General features: G+C 45.5%; 2 protein-coding genes across 3 annotated transcripts; both read left to right on the forward strand.

Annotated features, from left to right (window-relative positions):
* The first annotated feature begins 372 nt into the window (after positions 1–372).
* On the forward strand, positions 373–4,233 carry LOC106567270 (uncharacterized protein At5g50100, chloroplastic). Its single transcript, XM_014136376.1, has 4 exons — positions 373–824; positions 1,193–1,361; positions 1,557–1,745; positions 3,650–4,233. The coding sequence occupies exons 2-4, from the start codon at positions 1,236–1,238 to the stop codon at positions 3,839–3,841; spliced, it is 507 nt and encodes a 168-aa protein (XP_013991851.1). The 5' UTR covers positions 373–824; positions 1,193–1,235; the 3' UTR covers positions 3,842–4,233.
* A 1,863-nt stretch (positions 4,234–6,096) lies between these two features.
* Positions 6,097–22,603, forward strand: LOC106567269 (calcium-independent phospholipase A2-gamma). 2 transcript variants are annotated; one of them, XM_014136374.2, is made up of 9 exons: positions 6,097–6,707; positions 9,656–11,334; positions 11,553–11,702; positions 19,366–19,523; positions 19,673–19,767; positions 19,895–20,066; positions 20,196–20,253; positions 20,373–20,567; positions 20,836–22,603. In XM_014136374.2, exons 2-9 carry the CDS (start codon positions 9,757–9,759, stop codon positions 21,292–21,294), a joined length of 2,865 nt encoding a protein of 954 aa, XP_013991849.1. In that variant the 5' UTR covers positions 6,097–6,707; positions 9,656–9,756; the 3' UTR covers positions 21,295–22,603. The 2 variants fall into 2 exon arrangements, with proteins under 2 accessions (XP_013991849.1, XP_013991850.1); XM_014136375.2 differs by having other exon boundaries at positions 6,100–6,707; positions 9,656–9,833.
* The last annotated feature ends 275 nt before the right edge of the window (positions 22,604–22,878 follow it).

Below are 22,878 nucleotides of genomic sequence, written 5' to 3' on the forward strand. Positions count from 1 at the left end.
AGTGTTGAGATGTGTGTGGCCACTACAACAGAACTCTCACTAAAACCCTTGTTATCGTTTTTGTTATGTTGCACCTATCCCAAAATGTTGTACTGTTAGAGGGGCCAGTTACATTAGATGTTATTGTTGTCATATCGTTATCTTCACTGCATCGCAGGCATTAGCAGGCAAAAGACCATGTTCATAATAATTCGTGTTGCGTGTTGCCACTGTCTAATAACCGATGTAAAAAAAAGAATGATAGCAAAAATTAGTTATGTAAAAATTATTTCATACTCCACATTTAGGGGGGCCACAAGGGGGTCCAAAATTGTTGTCACAGGGGCACTGGCCCCCCCTCCCCCCACAGAACCGCCCCTGCCTTCTTCTGTGTACATTGCTCGGATATGAGACATTCCGTTAGCTGAGGTGAGGCCAATGACTATAGTAGACAATTGGCGTTCACTCAAGTTCACTCAACATCGGGACTACAGGTCCCAAAACGAACTTCAAATCCCAGAATGACCTGCGACCACGTTTGTTATCAAACATGCTAAAATGTTGTTGTTAGCTAGTTGTTAGCCAGCAGCTGTCCAAATATATTTCCTTCGTTGTTATTTTAGCTTAGTTAGCTAGGAAACAATTCCATGAGCTTACTCTTACCTGCCATGAAAAACGTTAGCTTCCCTACAGCAATGCTGAAACTAAGTACCATTAGCTAAACTATCAACAATGCTAGCATTTTGTACTAGCTACAATGCAGTTGTGTAACGTTTGGATTTTAGTGTCTGCCAGTGTTATTGAGAATCACAGCTTGCCTGAATTGGACCATCCTCTGCTGTTAGGTAAGACCCGATCGCATACTTTGTATAGTTAAGGTTTATTGTCTATTGACTTTGCTAGAATGACTAGCTAACCTGGTAGCCAGTCTAATTAATTCTCTACAGTATGTTGTTATGTGACAGTATCTAGCTAAAGCAAATAACGTTAGCTAGGTAAACCACTCATACATTATTTTTTCACCTAGCCAGTAATCCAGTAATTCTAAATATTTATTTTTGTACATTTAGGGGTAGGTTTTGGTCAATGTATTTGTTCTACAAACTCACTATGTATGGAAACAGAAGTTGAAAAGTATGGGTTTAATTGAATTAAGCACAAGCAATAATCACAGCTATCATTAATACTTTATATTTCCTGATTTTATATTCAGGGCTCCAGACTGTTGCTTCAGTTAGTGCGGTGGCTGCCACAGAATGCTGTCTACTGTGAGGACATTGTTGGCTAGAATAGCCAGTGGTGTGAGTTCAAGGTCAGTGATTGGTTTGACACGACCTCTCTGCAGCCATCGGACCTATTCAACGGACCCTGCTGCTGTCAGGGTAAGATAACTCATGTTGCATATCCTGGGCTCCAAAACAAGATTAATGTCGACAATTATATTAAATGCAAATGCTACAATAAGACAGTTAACAAGACTGTGAACTGCACAGGAACATTTTGAGCAAATAGGTAGCTGGAGATCAACAGTCTATGAAATACAGAAACTGTTTTTCCTCCGTTCCACTCAATCACAGGTGCTATATGATGGAGAATGCCCCATATGTGTTAAAGAGATCCAATTCCTGCAGTATCTGCAGAGAAATCGACCAGGGAAAGTAGACTTTGTGGACATCTCCCTGCAATGCTTCGATGAGGAGAAGTATGGGGGAATCAGCTATGAGATGGCCATGGACGAGATGCATGTGATTGATGAGAATAACAAGGTAAACAGCTTGAGTTGGAACCACACTGCAAATATGCATAGTCAGCATTTAGCATGGCAAGAATGGCTATGTTGTTTGTCTTTTGTTTGCTGAACAAAAATATAAATGAAAGATACCTCAACAACAACAAAAAGGTAGGGGCGTGGATCAGAAAACCAGGCAGTATCTAGTGTGACCACCATTTGACTCATGCAGCGCAACACATCTCTTTCGCATAGCCTGTGAAATGTTGTTCCACTCCTCTTCAATAGCTGTGCAAAGTTTCTGGATATTGGCGGGAACTGGAACACACTGTCAAATACGTCGATCCAGAGCATCTCAAACATGCTCAATGGGTGACATGTCTGGTGAGTATGCAGGCCATGGAAGAACTGGGACATTTTCAGCTCCCAGGAGTTGTGTACAGATCCTTGTGACACGGGGTCGTGCATTATCATGCTGGAACATGAGGTGATGGCAGTGGATGAATGGCACGACAATGGGCCTCAGGATCTCAAGCTCACTGCATTCAAATTGCCATCGATAAAATGCAATTGTGCTCGTTGTATTTAGCTTATGCCTGTCCATATCAGAACCCCACCACCACCATGGGGCACTCTGTTCACAACGCTGACATCAACAAACCGCTCGACCACACGAAGCCATACACACTGTGTGCCATCTGCCGGGTACAGTTGAAACTGGGATTCATCCATGAAGAGCACTCTTCTCCAGCGTGCCAGTGGCCATCGAAGGGGAGCATTTGTCCACTGAAGTCGGTTACGACGCCAAAATGCAGTCAGGTCAAGATCCTGGTCAGGACGACGAGTGCGGAGATGAGCTTCCCTGAGACGGTTTCTGACAGTTTGTTCAGAAATTCTTTGGTTGAGCATAGGGCTGTTACAGTGACCGTGTTACAGTGACTGTATTACCGCCACACCGGCGGTCATGAGCGCAGTCAAATTCCACGTGACTGTTTAGTCACGGTTATTAGGCTTCTCCAAGTTCTGATGCTGCTGATGGTCATGGGTAGCCTACCAAACTTGCTAACTGCCTGGTACTCAGCACTCTATTGTCCCTCTAATCACTCTGACATCAATGCAAATGTAATGGAAAATCTAATCATACACCTCATGAGAGCCCATGAGCTCTTGTTGCGCAACATTTCTATAGCATATGCAATTGCGTGAGAAAACAGAGTTTTGATGGTCTCTATTAAAATGGGATGATCCCATCAGCTTTCTGTAGGCTAGGCCTACTGTATTTATTTCTCAACTTTCCTAATATGAAGCACATTGCTTCTCTTTACAACAGGAGTATAGCCTACCTGGCTGGCATGAAAATGAGAAAAGCGTCCTCTGTGCTATTTAAATGCATAGATAACGTCCTCCATTGGAAAATATAAATGGACTGTTTTGAAAATGTAAAAAAACATATATTTTTAAATGTGAATCACATTTTAATTTGGCGTACCCCCGACGGTTTGGGAATACCTGTGGTAGAGAAATTAACATTACATTCTGTGGCAACAGCTCTGGTGGACAATCCTGCAGTCAGCATGCCCCTTGCACGCTCCCTCAACTTGAGACATCTGCGACATTGTGTTGTGTGACAAAACTGCACATTAGTGGCCTTTTATTGTCCCCAGCACAAGGAGCACATGTGTAATGATCATGCTGTTTAATCATCTTGTTGATATGCCACACCTGTTAGGTGGATGGATTATCTTGGCAAAGGAGAAATGTTCACTAACAGGGATGTAAACAAATGAGTGCACAAAATTTGAGAGCAACAAGCTTTTTCTGCTCATGAAACATGGGACCAACACTTTATATGTTGCGTTCATATTTTTGTTTAGTTAGTAACACCCACAGTATGTATCTCTTCTTTCACTAACTCTGCCACTTCCTCTCACCTCCCTCCAGGTTCACCGTGGAGTTCCAGCCTTTACAGTCATGTACAGTGCAGTTGGTCTAGGCTGGCTGGGCTGCTTCATGTCATGGCCTCTCGTTAGACCAGTCATGGACAAAGCCTATGCAATCTTTGCTAAAAACCGCCTGAAATGGACCGGACGAGAAGACTGTACTACAGGACGCTGTGTGAAGAAAGAACCTTGACCAGGGAGGTTAAAAACAAAAAAATTAAAAACGAACCCGTGAACAGAGGAGACAGCACCTCATTACAGGTGTGGCACCTCTTTACAGTCAATATAAACTCTATTTCCTCTTTATATCAGATGTACTTGGGCACTGAGTTCCACCACTGACTGAAACTTAGTAATAGAGCTTGCTTGCACTCCTTTCGCTGGAACACAAGCAGGAAATGTACACTATATAAATTCCCTTCTAGCCTCATTTATTTTTGCCATCTGAAATCTTAAGGCGTAACTACGTAAAGCTACCACTAGATGGCATCCTTATCTGAGACAAGGCTATTGAATAGGTCCCAGTACATTTAAATGTATTGTTTGCAAGTCACCCATGAATAAATAATTTGCAATGATCATCAACCATTTTCAATGTTTTTTCATTAGGTTGTTTGACACAAAGATGAATAATACAGTTACAGAGATGGTATAATATTGTATGTTAGTAGTTTGTATATTTCTTAGTCATTCACTATTCACTGTCATTCACTGCCTAATGGTCATTCAAAAGTAAATATTGTTGAAAATCCTCCCAAAATGATGTTGAGGATCGTCCTGAGAAAATAACTCAAGATAAAGTTAACTTTGATGCCTCAACTATATCTTTCTGATTTTCAGAGTGCTCAAGGAGTCTCTGTACATCATGTGCCTGACAAAGGTTAAGATACTTAGTGATGATCTGTTATTTACTAAACATGGACCCAGTATGTGACAGGGTTATTTTAGGTTGGTTGTAGGGTACATTGTGATATATTTGAGTTGGGCTCTTGCCTATGCACCTGTTGACCTATATTGCTTTACAGATCAGGCTAATGCAAATTTACAGTGCATTCAGAAAGTATTCAGACCCCTTGACTTTTTCCACATTTTGTTACGTTATAGCCTCATTCTAAAATTGATTAAATAGTTTTTTCCCTCATCAATCTACACACAATATCCCCAAATGACAAAGCAAAAACAGGTTTATAGAAGTAAAAAAAAAAAAAGATATCTCATTTACACGAGTATTCAGACCCTTTACTCAGTACTTTGTTGAAGCACCTTTGGCTGCGATTACAGCCTCAAGTCTTATTGGGCGTAACGCTACAAGGTTGGCACACCTGTATTTGGGGAGTGTCTCCCATTCCTCTCTGCAGATCCTCTCAAGCTCTGTCAGGTTGGATGGGGAGCGTCGCTGCACAGCTATTTTCAGGTGTCTCCAGAGATGTTCGATCGGGTTCAAGTCCGGGCTCTGGCTGGGCCACTCAAGGACATTCAGAGACTTGTCCCAAAGCCACTCCTGGTCTCACGGTCCCTGCCGCAGAAAAACATCCTCACAGCATGATGATGCTGCCACCACCATGCTTCACTGTAGGGATTGTATTGGCCAGGTGATGAGCGGTGCCTGGTTTTCTGCCAGATGTGACGCTTGACATTCAGGCCAAAGAGTTCAATCTTGGTTTCATCAGACCAGATAATCTTGTTTATCATGGCCTGATAGTCCTTTAGGTGCCTTTTGGCAAACTCCTATCGGGCTGTCGTGTGCCTTTTACTGAGGAGTGGCTTTTGTCTGGCCGCTCTACCATAAAGGCCTGATTGGTGGAGTGCTGCAGAGATGGTTGTCCTTCTAGAAGGTTCTCCCATTTCCACAGAGGAACTCTGGAGCTCTGTCAGAGTGACCATCGGGTTCTTGATCACCTCCCTGACAAAGGCCCTTCTCCACCGATTGCTCAGTTTGGCCGGGCGGCCAGGTCTAGGAAGAGTCCTGGTGGTTCCAAACTTCTTCCATTTAAGAATGATGGAGGCTACTGTGTTCTTGGGGACCCTCAATGCTGCAGAAATGTTTTGATACTATTCCCCAGATGTGTGCCTCCACACTATCCTGCCTCGGAGCTCTACGGACAATTCCTTCGACCTCATGGCTTTGTTTTTGCTCTGTCATACACTGTCAACTTTGGAACATCATATAGCCAGGTGTGTGTGTGTGTGTGTGTGTGCCTTTCCTAATCATTTCCAATCAATTAAATTTGCCACAGGTGGATTCCAATCAAGTTGTAGAAACATCTCAAGGATGATCAATGGATACAAGATGCACCTGAGCTCAGTTTTGAGTCTCATAGCAAAGGGTCTGAATACTTATGTAAATAAGGTATTTCTGTTTATTTATTTTTCATAAATTCGCAAAAACACTTTTTTCTTCACTTTGTCATTATGGAGTATTGTGTGTAGATTGAGAAAGAAAATCTAATTTGGAGTAAGGCTGTAACATAACAAAAAGTGGAAAAAGTGAAGGGGTCTGAATACTTTTTGAATGCACTGTACATAGCAAATATTTGGAATGTAAATTTTAACAATGCTAGTGAAATAGGAACTATACACTGTACATTTTTCAGTTCTGAGAAGCTCTGCATACTGTCAATATTATGTTAGTTCTGAGAAGCATAACAAAACATCACTTGACACCCACATCTGTCTAAAAGATGTACTGGCTAGAATGGAAGTTGTGACTTTCTCAAGTCACTCTGAAATCCCTATCGCCCCTTCTCTTTATTTAGACATGTACTTCACAGCCTGTAGTCAGTCAGTGGTAACAGCAGATGACCTTAAGCAGAGGGATCTACGGTCTTAAAGAGGATTGGTCAGTCAGAGGGCTGCTATGCCCAACCCTTTCCGCTCAAACCAGCCAATAGTAACCAGACCCTACAGGAAGGTAGGATGAGATTAAGTATCAAAACAGAAACAGTGTCGGTTCTTTTGAAGGGTTGCCCTGCAGGGCATCTAATAAGAAACTGTTTCAGGATAGAGAGCAAAACATTAAAGGAAGAAAACGGAGGATAACAGGAGAAGAGTTGCCCCAGGTAAATGTTTAATCTATACCTGCCTCATATTTATCAGAATCTACTGTATGTTGTCTCAAGGTTATAGTGAACATTGTCTAACCATCCAGTACCTGACTGGACAGATCTGTGCATTTGACCTTCCTTGGTGCAAGTTGACAATATTTCTTGATGTTCAATGTACAAGTTGCTATTTTCAATGAAATTGTGCTCCTTTTTTATGCACCGCAGCCACGTTGCATTTAGGAGGGACACGGCTACATATAGAAGCACAGCCATAGCTTGTTTTTTGTTTTACCATAGAAATGAGGGCGCAATGAGGTAAAAACTATCCTCTCTGCTTCTTACATTTCTGTCACATTAAAGGGATACCTCCGCTAAGTTCTTTCCTGGGTCCTAATAGTTGACTTAGTAGAAAGTGTTTTATTAATACATGTCCCAGTATTCCCTCTCTTTTTAGATTGACATTGGTGTCATGTTTCAGTTCCGAGGGAAGAGTGGGACAGCATGTCTATTTTGTCAGAGGTGTTTTTAAAATGTAACCAGGACCACACACACAATGTATCAAAACAAACCCCCCTCCCCACGAGTTGTTATTGTGGCACGTTAAGATATACCTCTCCTTGCCAGCTACCGTATTGTAGGGACATTGATATGCCATACTGATGAGGGCACATGGTTGCAGGACAGGATGTTTTTTGACCTCATGCCTCTGTTGTCATTTAAGAGAAGACTATGTTGACCTAATTATTTGAATGGCAGATAGTTGTCTTCCAAATGTTGTGTTCTGTAGCTTGTTTACAAATAAAGGCTCCACCTCAACACAGACATTTGACATTGTTTCCAGCTCAGATTGAGATGGATTTTGATCTGTTAAGAATAGTCAGCCAGCCACTCTTGATTGTTGGTGGGAAACAGACCTGCTGGGCAGAAAATAGTTATATTTTGTAGTTTAGGTAGTCAAATATAATTTATATAGTTTCAACTAAAATGCAATTATTTTCTTTTGATATTCAAATACAGGTTGCAGAAAACCAAATAATATTTGAAGGTATTTGAATATATGGAAGTTATTTAAAAACAACAAATATTTCATGAAGAACCAAAAACTACAACAGTTGAATTAGTGTAAAAATATGATCATAAGAACATGGTTTGGAGGGCTCTTAGATATTAATGTTAATATAGCCTATAGTCTAGAATTAAATACATGAGGTACATATATTTTCATAATGAGTGAGACATAAGATAATACAGTGACACTTGACACCAGCTATACTTGGTGTAATAGCATTCAAGTGATGTTCCAAAATATTTTTTCTCAAGGAATTGTTTTAATCTATGTACTACTACTACTACTACTACTACTATACTGTATCAGATAAAGAAAGACAGACATCCCTTTTATTAAAGGTAGATCATTCAAGTGATGTTGACCATGTAAAAAAAAGTAACTTTGAAACGTTCCTGTTTCATAGGACTTTGGAAATGTCTTTATAATTGCATAATAATTGGGTTATTACATACATGGAATAAGGAACAGTCGAACTCTCAGCTCATTGGTAGGCAATTCAAATGCTATTACCAAAATATTATGTAACAACATACTAATAAACTGTTGCTCCAAAAGTAATTACAGTTTTATTACAGGCACAATAACTTTTGAATGTTATGTCTTGCTGAGAATGCTAACTGTAACAATATGGCTATGTCGAAAGGAAACTCAATATCACAAAACTGCTTTCTTGAATCAAATATAAGGTAGGTTGAAAATCATGTTAGTTTGTATGCTGAGTAAACTATCCCTTTAAATATGGTGTTTGAAACGAAAACAGTTATCTGTACAAAATATATTCGGGAGAATGGACATGTACAAAATGTTCAGATAGAAATGTATTGTGTAGATCAAAAAAAAAAAAAAAGAAATGTTGGTGAATTAGCTTTTATTGCTTTTATTGTTTAAAGAACTTTGAAAAAGATGGAATGGATTTGTTCAATGACAGACATGAATTTGTTTGAAATCTATCACTTGATGGTTTCAAAACGCCATCTGCCTCATTCTCAGAGAAATAAGTAGTACTGCTAGGAGCTTTTACACAGTCAAATGTGACAAATAACAATATTTTTAAATAAAGAACTGTACAAATTATACATTTGTGACATCAATATTTTTGGAATACAAAAATGAATCAATGCAGAGATCTGAGATCTGTATGTAAAATATTTACATTGACATTTTAGTCATTTAGCAGATGCTCTTATCAAGAGCAAGTTACAGTTAGTGCATTCATCTTAAAATAGTAAGGTGAGACAATCACATATCAAAGTCAAATGTACATGATACGAACATTCCATTTCAGCCAAACTGTGGATATATAACATTTTGCAACAAAACTCATTGTAATACATCTAAAATCTATAAATTAAGAATCTTTAAGAATCTGAGAACAGTAATATTTTACACACACAAAAAAATACTGAAGTATAACTTTGTGTAACGAAACTCTTCAAATATATCTGTCAGATTGGAATAGTATAGGATATTGTGTCCTCTATTCATTCTATTTCTATCTTCAACATGCAGTTCCACATGCTGCCCTGCCGTTAGTTGAAGGCAGACAATCCAATAGTTTCAGAAAAGCAATCACTTCCTGAGATCTGTATTCAAATAATTTTAAAAAGTAGTTACTCTCTGAGATCTGTATTCAGATAGTTTACAGAAGTAGTTACTCTCTGAGATCTGTACTCGGATAGTTTACAGAAGTAGTTTCTCTCAGAGATCTGTATTCAAATAGTTTAAAAAAAGTTGTACTTTTTGGGGATCTGTTATTCAAATAGTTGTAGTCACCTCAAAAGTAAGTATTTGTTCCCCTGGGCCAATAGTTTCTTTCCAGAAAGCATAGTTAAAACTAGAGTTATCCCAGTTTTGGTGGGCGCACCTACTTACCTCTGCCTCTTGTATTTTACAGGGACCAAATGATTCTGATATCTAGGCCTAAGCCAATACAGGCCCACCTCCTAGCCCACTGTTGGTTGTCTTTGTCCCCAGCCGGCTACATCCAAGCTAAAGATGGGTCGGTTCCTCAACATAAACCTGTGTGTGAGTCACCTGGGAGGGAAGACGTTAAGACTGTTCTGCAAGCTCAGGTACCTCATAACCATCCTTAGAACATTCCCTCACCTGTCCAAGACACCCTTAGCCTTGGACTTCCGTAGCTGCTCCTTGCATTCCTCTCCCCTGCCTCCCAGCTTTGCAAGGAAAGGAGCCCCCAAGAGCTTGAGGTTCAAACACAGGAGCTTGACCGCTGAGTACCTCCTTGGGGGTGGTACTAGAGGGGTGAGATACTCCCAGGCGGCCCGTGTCTATTCAACCTCTAGTAGGGATGTGTTGAAGGCTGAGGCCCCCATCGGGGTCCTTCACGAGGACAGCCTTCAGGAGGACAGCCAGACACCCTTTCAGCTGAGCATGCTTTGTCTGGGTGATTCTTTTAATCGCCTCTCCAGACACATCAATATTTACTTCAGGAGAAAGGATGTGACCCAGCTGTCCTCTGTTGCTGGGAATGTGGGGTTTGTCGTCACAACTCAGGAGAGTCTGGGCAGCAGGCCACAGAGGCGTAATCAAAGTAACAGGGCAGCCAGGGAGAGAAGAGCATCGGAGGACAGTGAGACAACAACACAGCAGCCTTTGGAAAATGAAAACGATCTTGAGACGTCAGACAGCCAGACAGAGACAAGCTCCGCCCCCCAGCGATATGGTGGACTCCAGTTATTTCACATCAGTTCCATTGCCACCAGGTTTGGGGAAAGTTACAGTTATGTTGCTCATCACATAAACTCATCACATGAACACCTAAAGTCAGTGTTCACCAAAGGTTTGGCACAGGACGTCCTAGGTTCAACTCTGGAGGATCTGTCTTCAAGCAGAGTGTCGATGAGGAGGAGGAAAACAATAAAAATAAGTTACATTGAAAGTGTAAAGGAAACTGAAGTGGCTCATTTAAAGACTAGTGCAGCTGTAGCTCAGACTACAGCCATTCAGAAACCAGCCATTGAAAGTGCTAATATCTCCAACAACTGGGAGGGAGAGGCAGAGGGCTACCTTCACTTTGCCCAGCACGTCAACAGATACTTTGGAGCCAAAACAGTTACAGACGAAACTGAACTACCACCACCTCAAACAGAACATCTGGTTGCGGACCACATGCCAAACAGCAGGACGTATCAACAGCAGTGTTCTAAATCTTCTACCTCCAGACATGAACAATCACCCACAGGGCTAAAGCAGGAAGATCCACCCATCCGTCCCAAATCCCTTTTCCACATCAGTAACATCACAACCAGTTTCGGTGAGAACTATGCATACATGGCTAATTACGTCAACAGCTATTTCAAAGGCAGCTATGATGCCGTGGAGGGGGAGGAGTTAGAAAGAGGTCCCATCGAGGAACGCAGGGGAGAATGGGAGATGGAGTATGGATCCGTTAGGGTCCCGAAACCAAAGCCTGCTGTATCCTTCATGGAGTGCCTTCTCAATCCCAGTAGTGCCATCCCCAACCTCCTGGGAGGGTATCTGGGGGGCTCCTGGGCTCAGAGCAACCAGGCCCAGCCTGCCTCTATGCTTAGTGAGGCCACACTTAGAAGAATGGTGAGTCACCTTCAACACAACCAGGAAATGCAAAGTATCTGTGTGCTTGCTTCTGCTTTTAGATTAATTTACATCAACCAGATTAACATGAACATGTTTTTTGCTATTGTAGAACCAGATACTGAAATATTGATCTTACCAAATGTTACCTGATTGAATTTAAAACAAACAGAGAGCATATCCTCCTTTAGCTCTCAATGTGATCATTCCTTCCTCAGGTGATGGGCAGGAGACAGGCAGAGGAGCTGACCCGTGCTTTGGTGTTCAGTCTACAACAGGCCTTCTCTCCTGAGGCCATCACCGAAGTTGTCGATGAGCTCAACACACACCTCATCCGACACCCAGGATGCAAAGCAGTGGTGTGGCAGGTTTGTACCTCAGTGAATGTCTTTACAAGACCAGGTACTTTAAGAGTTTGCATAGGGTTGTGACGGTAATTGAATAACCATGTAACTTACAGTTATGGATGAAGAAGGCCATGAAAATAAAATAACCAGTAAAACCATTTAAATAAGTCTACATTCATTTTTGATTTATTTTTATTAAAGTTTATATGAAAATAAAGTTATCTAATAGCAGGAGTGTTTAGTAATGATTATAAGTAATAGTTTTGCTAACTTTGTCTACATCTCCTCCTCTTTCCAACTGTCGTTTGATGCTCTTTTATACAATTCACTTTGTCATCGCTTGCTAGTAAATAAATAAATCGGTCTTCTTTTAAAACAGGTTGGCTGTGTCTGACTATTCATCATTAGGCTGTGGACAGGCTGATCATTAGGCTGTGGACAGGCTGATCATTAGGCTATGGAGAGCAGGGGCGGTTCTGTGGGGGGCCAGTGCCCCTGTGACAACAATTTTGGACCCCCTTGTGGCCCCCTTAAATGTGGAGTATGAAATAATTTTTACATAACACATTTTTGCTATCGTTCTTTTTTTACATCCATTATTAGACAGTGGCAACACGCAACACGAATGATTATGAACATGGTCTTTTGCCTGCTAATGTGAAGAAAACGATATGACAACAATAACGTCTAATGTAACTGGCCCCTCTAACAGTACAACTGGCCCCAGCTTGCCCCCCCCCCAGTTGAAATGGTCTAGAACTGCCACTGATGGAGAGGCTGATCATTAGGCTGTGGACAGGCTGATCATTACACTGTGGAGAGGCTGATCATTACGCTGTGGAGAGGCTGATCATTAGGCTGTGGACAGGCTGATCATTAGGCTGTGGACATGCTGATCATTAGGCTGTGGACAGGCTGATCATTACGCTGTGGAGAGGCTGATCATTAGGCTGTGGACAGGCTGATCATTACGCTGTGGAGAGGCTGATCATTAGGCTGTGGAGAGGCTGATCATTAGGCTGTGGACAGGCTGATCATTAGGCTGTGGACAGGCTGATCATTAGGCTGTGGACAGGCTGATCATTAGGCTGTGGACAGGCTGATCATTAGGCTGTGGACAGGCTGATCATTAGGCTGTGGACAGGCTGATCATTAGGCTGTGGACAGGCTGATCATTAGGCTGTGGACAGGCTGATCATTACGCTGTGGACAGGCTGATCATTAGGCTGTGGACAGGCTGATCATTAGGCTGTGGACAGGCTGATCATTACGCTGCGGAGAGGCTGATCATTAGGCTACGGAGAGACTGATCATTAGGCTACGGAGAGACTGATCATTAGGCTACGGAGAGACTGATCATTAGGCTGTGGAGAGACTGATCATTAGGCTGCGGAGAGGCTGATCATTAGGCTACGGAGAGACTGATCATTAGGCTGTGGAGAGACTGATCAATAGGCTGTGGAGAGGCTGATCATTAGGCTACGGAGAGACTGATCATTAGGCTGTGGAGAGACTGATCATTAGGCATTAGGGCCAGCTATGGAGAGGTTTCCTGCATGTTCTTCTATTTTCGAATGGTTGTCAATTTCATCTTCATATCCTATATCACAGCTGCCTCTATCTCCCCCTTAAAACTTTTCTCGTCAATTTATATTATAGACTACATTGATTAAGCGTCATCCTATAATGTAGACAATTTATTTGAAATCCTACAGAACGGATTTTTCCGACTTTTTTTCATATGTTTTTGGGAAAGGACAATTGTTATTTACTTATGTGTCTGAATGAGATGCTGTTCGTTGATTTATGGATTCTTTTAGGTCAGTGGGTTGGTGTGCGTGTATGAGTTCACAAATTCTTTATGTCCATTCAGAAATTTTCCTAAAATAGGCCTTCATCTCTTTAATCAGAAAGAAAACTGTCTTGTTGCAGGGGCGGAGAAAAACAACAGGTGTGTCACGGCTGTCTAGGACCGGTGGAGATGTGGAATCAGGAGCAGGAGACAGAGGGCCGGAGCAACTGTGTTTTAATAATATTAGTAACACGCAATAGCCGTAGGGCACCAGGCGCGTGGCGAAGTCTGCCAGGGGAAAAACACCTTCCCAAAATAAGCGCACTGGAAACAAAAAGCAATAATAATCGACAATAACAATTTACAATCACAACTGTCCTGAGTGGACAATAAACAATCCCGCACGAGAACCCCAACTGAAAATACACACTAAATAACCCCCCACTAATGACAAACACAAAACAGGTGCGAGATAGACAGACAGACAGACAAAACCAAAAGACACAGAAACAACGATCGGTGGCAGCTAATAGGCCGGCGACGACGACCGCCGAGCGCCGCCCGACCGAGGAGGGGCGCCACCTTCGTTAGATACTGTGACAGTACCCCTCCCCTGCCTCGGGGACGGCCCGGAGGGCGAGGCGCCGGCCGATCCGGACGGCGACGGTGGAATTCTTGTAGCATAGGTGGATCTAGAATGTCCGCCGCCGGAACCCAGCACCTCTCCTCCGGACCGTACCCCTCCCAGTCCACGAGGTACTGCAGGCCCCCGACCCGACGTCGGGAGTCCAGGATGGCTCGGACTGTGTACGCCGGGGCCCCCCGATGTCCAGGGGGGGCGGGGGGACCTCCAGCACCTCATCGTCCTGCAGTGGACCAGCTACCACCGGCCTGAGGAGAGACACATGAAACGAGGGGTTAATACGGTAATATGAAGGGAGTTGTAACCTGTAACACACCTCGTTTATCCTCCTCAGGACTTTGAACGGCCCCACAAACCGCGGACCCAGCTTCCGGCAGGGCAGGCGGAGAGGCAGGTTCCGGGTCGAGAGCCAGACTCCTGTCCCCCGGATTATACACGGGGGCGTCACTGCGGTGGCGGTCAGCGCTCTCCTTGTGATGTTCACCAGCCCTCCTTAGGCACTCCTGGACACCATTCCAGGTCTCCTGAGAGCGGTTCACCCATGCCTCCACTGCAGGAGCCTCCGTCTGGCTCTGTTGCCATGGCACCAGGACCGGCTGATACCCCAATACCACCTGGAAGGGTGATAGGTTGGTAGAGGAGTGGCGCTGAGAGTTCTGGGCCATCTCGGCCCATGGCACGAACTGCGCCCACTCCCCTGGCCGGTCCCGGCAATACGACCGCAGGAACCTGCCCACATCCTGGTTAATGCGCTCCACCTGCCCATTACTCTCGGGGTGGAACCCCGAGGTCAAGCTGACCAAGACCCCCAGCCTCTCCATAAACGATCTCCACACCCTGGACGTGAACTGGGGACCCCGATCAGATACGATGTCCTCGGGCACCCCATAGTGCCGGAAGACATGGGTGAACAGGGCCTCCGCGGTTTGCAGGGCCGTAGGAAGACCGGGCAAAGGGAGCAGACGGCAGGACTTAGAGAACCTGTCCACAACGACCAGGATCGCCGTATTCCCCTGGGACGGCGGGAGATCCGTGAGGAAATCCACCGAGAGGTGAGACCAAGGCCGCTGTGGAACGGGGAGGGGCTGTAATTTCCCTCGAGGCAGGTGCCTAGGAGCCTTGCACTGAGCGCATACCGAACAGGAAGAGACATAACGCCGAACATCCTCAGCCAAGGTGGGCCACCAGTACCTTCCCTTCAGGCCCCGCACTGTCCGTTCCACCCCAGGATGACCCGAGGAGGGTAGAGCGTGGGACCATCAGATCAGGCGATCGCGAACACCAAGCGGAACGTATTTCAGGCCCACGGGACATTGAGGAGGAGTGGGTTCTGACCGACCCGCCCGCTCGATGTCCGCATCCACCTCCCATACCACCGGTGCCACCAGACAGGAGGCGGGGAGTATGGGAGTGGGATCGATGGTCCGCTCCTCGGTGTCGTAGAGATGCGACAGTGCGTCAGCCTTCCGGTTCCGGGAACCTGGAATGTACGAGAGGGTAAAGTGAAACCTCGTAAAAAAACATGGCCCACCTTGCCTGACGGGATTAAGCCTCCTCGCTGCCCGAATATACTCCAGGTTACGGTGGTCGGTCCAGATGAGAAAAGGGTGACGTGCCCCCTCAAGCCAATGTCTCCACACCGTCAAAGCCCTGACCACGGCTAACAGCTCCCGGTCCCCCACATCATAGTTGCGCTCCGCCGGGCTCAGCTTCTTAGAAAAGAAGGCACATGGGCGGAGCTTCGGAGGAACGCCCGAGCGCTGCGATAGCACAGCTCCTACCCCAGCCTCGGACGCGTCCACCTCCACTATGAATGGCAAGGAGGGGTCCGGATGCGCCAGGACAGGTGCATTGGTAAACAGAACCTTCAGACGATGGAAGGCTCTGTCCGCCTCTGCTGACCATCGTAGCCGCACCGGCCCCCCCTTCATCAGTGAGGTAATGGGAGCCGCCACCTGGCCAAAACCCCGGATAAACCTCCGATAATAATTAGCGAACCCCAAGAACCGCTGCACCTCCTTCACAGTGGTTGGGGTTGGCCAATACGCACAGCCGTCACGTGGTCACACTCCACCTCTACCCCGAGGTGGAAATGCGATATCCTAGAAATGAGACGGCTCGTTTGAAGAACTCACATTTCTCAGCCTTGACGTATAGGTTATGCTCCAGCAGCCGCCCAAGCACTTTACGCACGAGGGACACATGCTCGGCGCGTGTGGCGGAGCAAATCAGGATGTCATCGATGTACACCACCACACCCTGCCCGAGCATGTCCCGAAGGACCTCGTCCACAAAGGATTGGAAGACAGCGGGAGCGTTCTTTAACCCATACGGCATGACGAGGTACTCATAATGGCCCGATGTGGTACTAAATGCGGTTTTCCACTCGTCTCCATCTCGGATACGCACCAGGTTATATGCGCTCCTGAGATATAATTTCGTGAAGAAGCGCGCCCCGTGAAATGACTCCACTGCCGTAGCAATGAGAGGTAGCGGGTAACTGAAACCCACTGTGATAGCATTTAGACCTCTATAGTCAATGCACGGGCGCAGACCTCCCTCCTTCTTCACAAAAAAAAAGCTCGAGGAGACGGGGGACTTAGATGGCCGAATGTATCCCTGTCTCAAGGACTCAGTGACGTATGTATCCATAGCCACTGTCTCCTCCTGAGACAGAGGATACACGTGACTCCTAGGAAGAACCGCGTCGGCCTGGAGGTTTATCGCACAATCCCCTCGTCGATGGGGGGGTAATAGAGTCGCCTTCGTCTTACTGAAGGCGATAGCCAAATCGGCATACTCTGAGGGAATGTGCACGGTGGAGACTTGGTCTGGACTCTCCACCGTAGTCGCATCGATGGAAACTCCTATGCACCTACCTGAGCACTCCCTCGACCACCCCGTAAGAGCCCTCTGTCTCCACGAAATCTGCGGGTTGTGCGTGGCTAGCCAGGGGATTCCCAGTACCACCGGAAACGCTGGGGAGTCAATGAGGAACAGGCTGATATGCTCCTCATGACCCCCCCACGTCTGCATAACCAGTGGCACTGTGACCTCCCCTACTTGGCCTGACCCTAGCGGTCGACTATCTAGGGCGTACACAGGGAAGGGGTGGTCCAGCTGAACCAGGGGAATCCCTAACCTCTTCGCTAACCCACGGTCCATAAAACTCCCAGCTGCACCTGAATCGACTAGTGCCTTATACTGGAAGTGAGGGGAAAAATCAGGAAAACAAACAGAGGTGTACATGTGGTCGACAGGGGGCTCTGGGTGTGGCTGGTGCGGACTCACCTGGGGGTTCGAAGTAGTGCTCTGCCTGCCCTCCGAACTCCCGGGGGGACCACTCCAGCACCGGTCCACAGTGTGTCCTCTGCGTCCACATCGGGTGCAGGAGAGACCCCCCCCTCCGGTCCTCCTCGACGCAGTCCCCCCTATCTCCATGGGCTGTGGAGCGGGGTGACTGGGAGGCGGAACGAACAGGCCCCGACTGGAACGTCCCCAGGAAGCCAGCAGGTTGTCCAGTCTAATGGACAAATCCACCAGTTGGTCTAGGGTGGAGGCGTTGTCCCTACAGGCCAGCTCCCGGCGGACGTCCTCGCGAAGGCTACACCTATAGTGGTCTATCAAGGCCCGCTCGTTCCACCCCGATCCAGCGGCGAGAGTCCGGAATTCTAGTGCGAAATCCTGAGCGCTCCTCGTCTCCTGTCTCAAGTGGAATAGCCGCTCACCTGCCGCCTTGCCCTCCGGGGGATGATCGAAAACCGCCCGGAAGCGGCGGGTGAACTCAGGGTAGTCGCCCCGAGCCGAGTCTGGGCCATCCCAGACCGCATTGGCCCATTCCAGGGCTCGACCCGTGAGACAGGAGACGAGGACGCTCACCCTCTCTTCGTCGGAAGGGGGGGGGGGCGGACGGTCGCCAGGTATAGTTCCAATTGGAGCAAGAACCCCTTGCACCCAGCGGCCGTCCCATCGAACTCCCGGGGAGGAGTAATCCGGATACCACCGGCGACCGCTTCAGGGGGTGTGTGTAGGGGCGCAGGGTGAGGGACCGGAGCTGGTCCAGCTGGGGAAGCACCTCTCTCCCAGTTCTCCAACCGGGCCAACACCTGGTCCATGGCTGAGCCTAGGCGGTGGAGGAGGCTGGCGTGTTGAGAGACCTGCTCAGCCATGGACGGTGCTTCTGCTCCTGCTGACTCCATATTGGGTGCGGGATTCTGTCACGGCTGTCTAGGACCAGTGGAGATGTGGAATCAGGAGCAGGAGACAGAGGGCCGGAGCAACGGTGTTTTAATAATATTAGTAACACGCAATAGCCGTAGGGCACCAGGCGCGTGGCGAAGTCTGCCAGGGGAAAAACACCTTCCCAAAATAAGCGCACTGGAAACAAAAAGCGCACGGGGCGCAGCCCGGCAATAATAATCGACAATAACAATTTACAATCACAACTGTCCTGAGTGGACAATAAACAATCCCGCACGAGAACCCCAACTGAAAATACACACTAAATAACCCCCCACTAATGACAAACACAAAACAGGTGCGAGATAGACAGACAGACAGACAAAACCAAAAGACACAGAAACAACGATCGGTGGCAGCTAATAGGCCGGCGACGACGACCGCCGAGCGCCGCCCGACCGAGGAGGGGCGCCACCTTCGTTAGATACTGTGACAAGGTGCCAGTTTTGCGTTTCCTTTCTTATTAAATGTGGTGCCAAGCTCCTTTCATGATTCATCAAACTGTATAGGATGCATAGCCTACATCTTAATATTGTCAATAGCATATTATTTTTCCAGTAGTATATGACTTTTTGCTCATTACTGCGCCCTCTCTAGCCACTTTGAACAACATTTTGCCACAGAGAATGACCACAGCAGCATTGGTGACGTCATACAAATTGTTCGGAAAAGTGGATGGAAACACGCATCAGACTTGGTGTGTCAAGACGTGCGTCAAAAACGGAATCTGGATTTTTTTTCTTCAGAATTCCTCTCCAATCTGACATTGTATACTAGACTAATATTTAGACCTAATAATAACTTGAATACTAATAATGAAATGCTACTGATAATAACATAGTGTAATGGTAATAGTGAGGTTGCAGAGACAAGTCAAGTGTCCCCCCCTCACAACCAAGAGAACCATAATCCAAGAAGATTATAGATGATGATGCCTATGTTGTGATTTTTTTCATCAGTCATGTACTACTTCAATCATCTCCAATTAAATAATATGTCCTTCATTCCAGGAGAAAGCTGCTGTTCAGCTCTTAAGACAACGGCGCAGCCATAGAGAAGACCAGGAACTTCAGTGTGTCATTAGGGAAACCTTGGCTCTGATTGGCTATGTGGATCCAGTCAAAGGTCGTGGAATCCGAGTGCTCTCAATCGATGGTGGTGGCACAAGGTACTGATCCTTCTCCCCATGGGTAACCTACTGAAGTATTACAATGAACTGTAACTGTTATAAAGGCATACAAGCACTTTTTATTAAATGGTAGTTAAAACATTTTTCTCTTGAATCACTTTTCTGTTTTCTCTCCTGTCTCTTTTCAGAGGGGTGGTGCCACTGCAGGTCCTCAAGCAGCTGGAAGCGGAAACAGGCAAACAGGTTCACCAGCTGTTTGACTACATCTGTGGAGTGAGCACAGGTAAGAAAAACCCTGACTCACCTACACATCTAGGACTCCCAAACAACACCTGAGCTTGAATCATTTAACCATTGTCATGCAACTGATTTGTCTTTTCCTGTCTGTTTGTCCGTCTTTTGTGTGGCAGGGGCAGTGTTGGCCTTCATGCTTGGCCTGGCCCGTTTCTCTCTAGAGGAGTGTGCAGATATGTACCGTCGTTTTGGTTCGGATGTGTTCCGTCAGAACCCCTTGGTGGGCACAATGAAGATGGGCTGGAGTCACTCCTACTACAGCACCGAGACCTGGGAGATGATACTGAGGTATGCCAGTTTTTACTGTACAGTCAACCATGCTTGAATCATAATGAAGAATTCCTGAATTCTTAAAATGTCAAACCATGGTTCTGCTCACATCTGTGTACTGTTTGTATTTCATTGGACCTTCTACAGAGAGAAGATGGGCGACCGAGTTCTGATTAAAACAGCCAGAGATGAGTTGAGCCCCAAGGTAATGTCACTATTCACTCTGCCCTCTTAAGCAATTGTTAATATTATGTGAATGTGTTACCCATTCGTACATTTATATGGTGAAAATTGACCATGGTGTTTTTCTAAATGGTTGTTCAGGTGTCAGCGGTGAGCGCCGTGGTGAACTGGGGGACCAGTCCCAAGGCCTTTATCTTCAGGAACTATAACCACAGCCCAGGCCGTCTCAGCCGCTACGCAGGGGGGTCTGGGTACCAGATGTGGCAGGCGGTGAGAGCGTCGTCCGCCGCCCCGGGATACTTCCAGGAATTCCCCTTGCACAGTGACATCCATCAGGTAAGACTTTATTGGCTTCTTCTCTCTGTTTCTGATAGCCTATGCTGACTGAGACTGTGGTTTAATAGAGCTATAAAAGCACTGCATAGATCAAGCTAATGCCCTTACACTTTCTGTTGTTTGAGAGGGGTGTGGAATTCACGACCCTTGATAGGAAAGATATGTGCAAAACTGTAATGTGTTTTTAATTCAGAGTGAGATGCCCCATGTACAATGAAATTCATTGCGTACCAACAATTCCTGACTATTAATGCATGTCCCTTTGTAGGACGGTGGCCTCATTCTAAACAACCCTTGTGCCCTCGCCGTCCACGAGAGCCGTCTCCTGTGGCCCAACCAGCCTTACCAGTGTGTCCTGTCGCTTGGCACCGGTCGCTATGACAATGCTAAGCGGAGCCCGGGCACCTCCACCAGCCTGCGTGCCAAGATCAACCACTTGATCTGCAGCGCCACCGACACAGAGGGGGTCCACACCCTCCTGGACGACTTGCTGGCCCCAGATGTATACTTCAGGTTCAACCCCATGCTGAGTGCCGAGGTATCCCTAGATGAGAGTAGCATCAGGGCCATGGAGCAGCTGCAGGCTGACACCCAGCTCTACCTGGACAGGAACAAGCCCAAGATGGCCAGGCTGTGTAAGGTGCTGGGGCAGGAGCGCACTGCGCTGAGCCACACCAAGGACTGGGTCAGTGAGAGAGCCTGGGAGATGCAGCAGAGCTGGGTTTGAGGGTCATAGGTTAGGTTAGGTTAGGTTTTGTTACTCAGTGCCTGTAGTTTTATACCCTGTTTTTATTTTTAAAACGTTGGAGCAAACTCTTCCTTTCACCCAAATGCACACATATACCTTTCTGTTTAAATTACTGTGTAAGTACGTGTTTCTATAAATGAACACCAAAATGAGGAAATACATAGATGGAGCTCTGTTACTCCATGCAAAGGGCTCTGTCTGTCATGCATTTATGTATGCAAAATCAAAACTGCATAGTAATTTATATATATTCAGTACTGTATATGTATTGGTATGAATGAGGATGTACTCCTTTATGGAGTAAGATTTACTGTGAATCAAATGGCTGGAATATTGTTAAGTGTATTTGCACTTCCAGACCTGGGTTCTAATACTATTTAGGGTATTTAAATTACTTGTAAAGACATGTGGAAGTAACTATTTCATTTTTTGTAAAACAAAAAAATTAAGACAAGTAGTTGAATATTGGAGTTTATTTGGAAATTCACTTGGAAAGTATTTGAAAATACTCAAATACACTCCCATTCATTTAACAGAGGTATTTGAAAATACTTTCAAGCAGAAGGCTATTTATATGGAATAATTTGAAAAATAATTCCAATAGAAGTAGTTGATTCCGGCCACGTTATTTGAAAATACTGAAATACACAGAAAATAAGTATTTAAATCACATTTGAACCCAGGTCTAGCACTGACTGTATATCGAAGATGTTTGCACTGAGGGAATTCGTGTAGCTGCTAGTGATATGTGTTATCTCATATTATTATAACATTTTTGTAAATGTTAAATCTATTTATATATTTTAAAAAAACACATTATTATTGAAAAATTATATGCTGTGTTTTGTAAGATGCCTCAGCCTCTTAAAAGCTATTAATTACTCTGAAGTATACAGCAAACTTGTCCCTCACATAATTGTGAAATATCTGCCCTCGTGATGTGCTCAGCCGAGGCCTTTACATTCAAGTAGTAACTTATCTAACTTCTCAGACCCAGTAATTCCCCACCCAGACTTGGATTGGAGTTGGTGATGTAACAATTGAGCAACTAAAAAGCAGCATGTCATGTGTGATATTGACTTTGTACTGCTGGAGTTTGAGGGGTTAATGGCAGCCTGCCTGCGTCTCAAGGCTGTACCCTGGTCAGTCAGTATAAAGGACACGCTTTGTTTGGGACAGAAATGCCTTGTTAGAGAGAGAAGGAGTGTGTATGTGCCAGCCAGAGAGAAGGCACAAGTTCAGTAACCCCCACCCTTTCACTCAATAAATGCACAGATAACAAAATCAATGAAATTACTTTAGACATTAAATCATCTTCATTCTATGCCATATGATAGTCCTCTTCCCCGTTTTGATTGATTGCTGTATGAAGAAATTACATGTTATGATGACATTTTGTCTCTTTTCAGCTGATGCGTGACAGCTAATCTGTCACAATGGATGGAGATGATGCTATGTTTGTTGTATCCACATTACACATAATATGGTGCCCATTTAACAAGTTGTGGGACCAGAACAGGGTTTGACCTGATTTTAACCTCTGAAGTCCTCACGAAGTATTGA

This window comes from Salmo salar, chromosome ssa13 (assembly GCF_905237065.1).
Source record: "Salmo salar chromosome ssa13, Ssal_v3.1, whole genome shotgun sequence".
Taxonomy (NCBI): domain Eukaryota; kingdom Metazoa; phylum Chordata; class Actinopteri; order Salmoniformes; family Salmonidae; genus Salmo; species Salmo salar.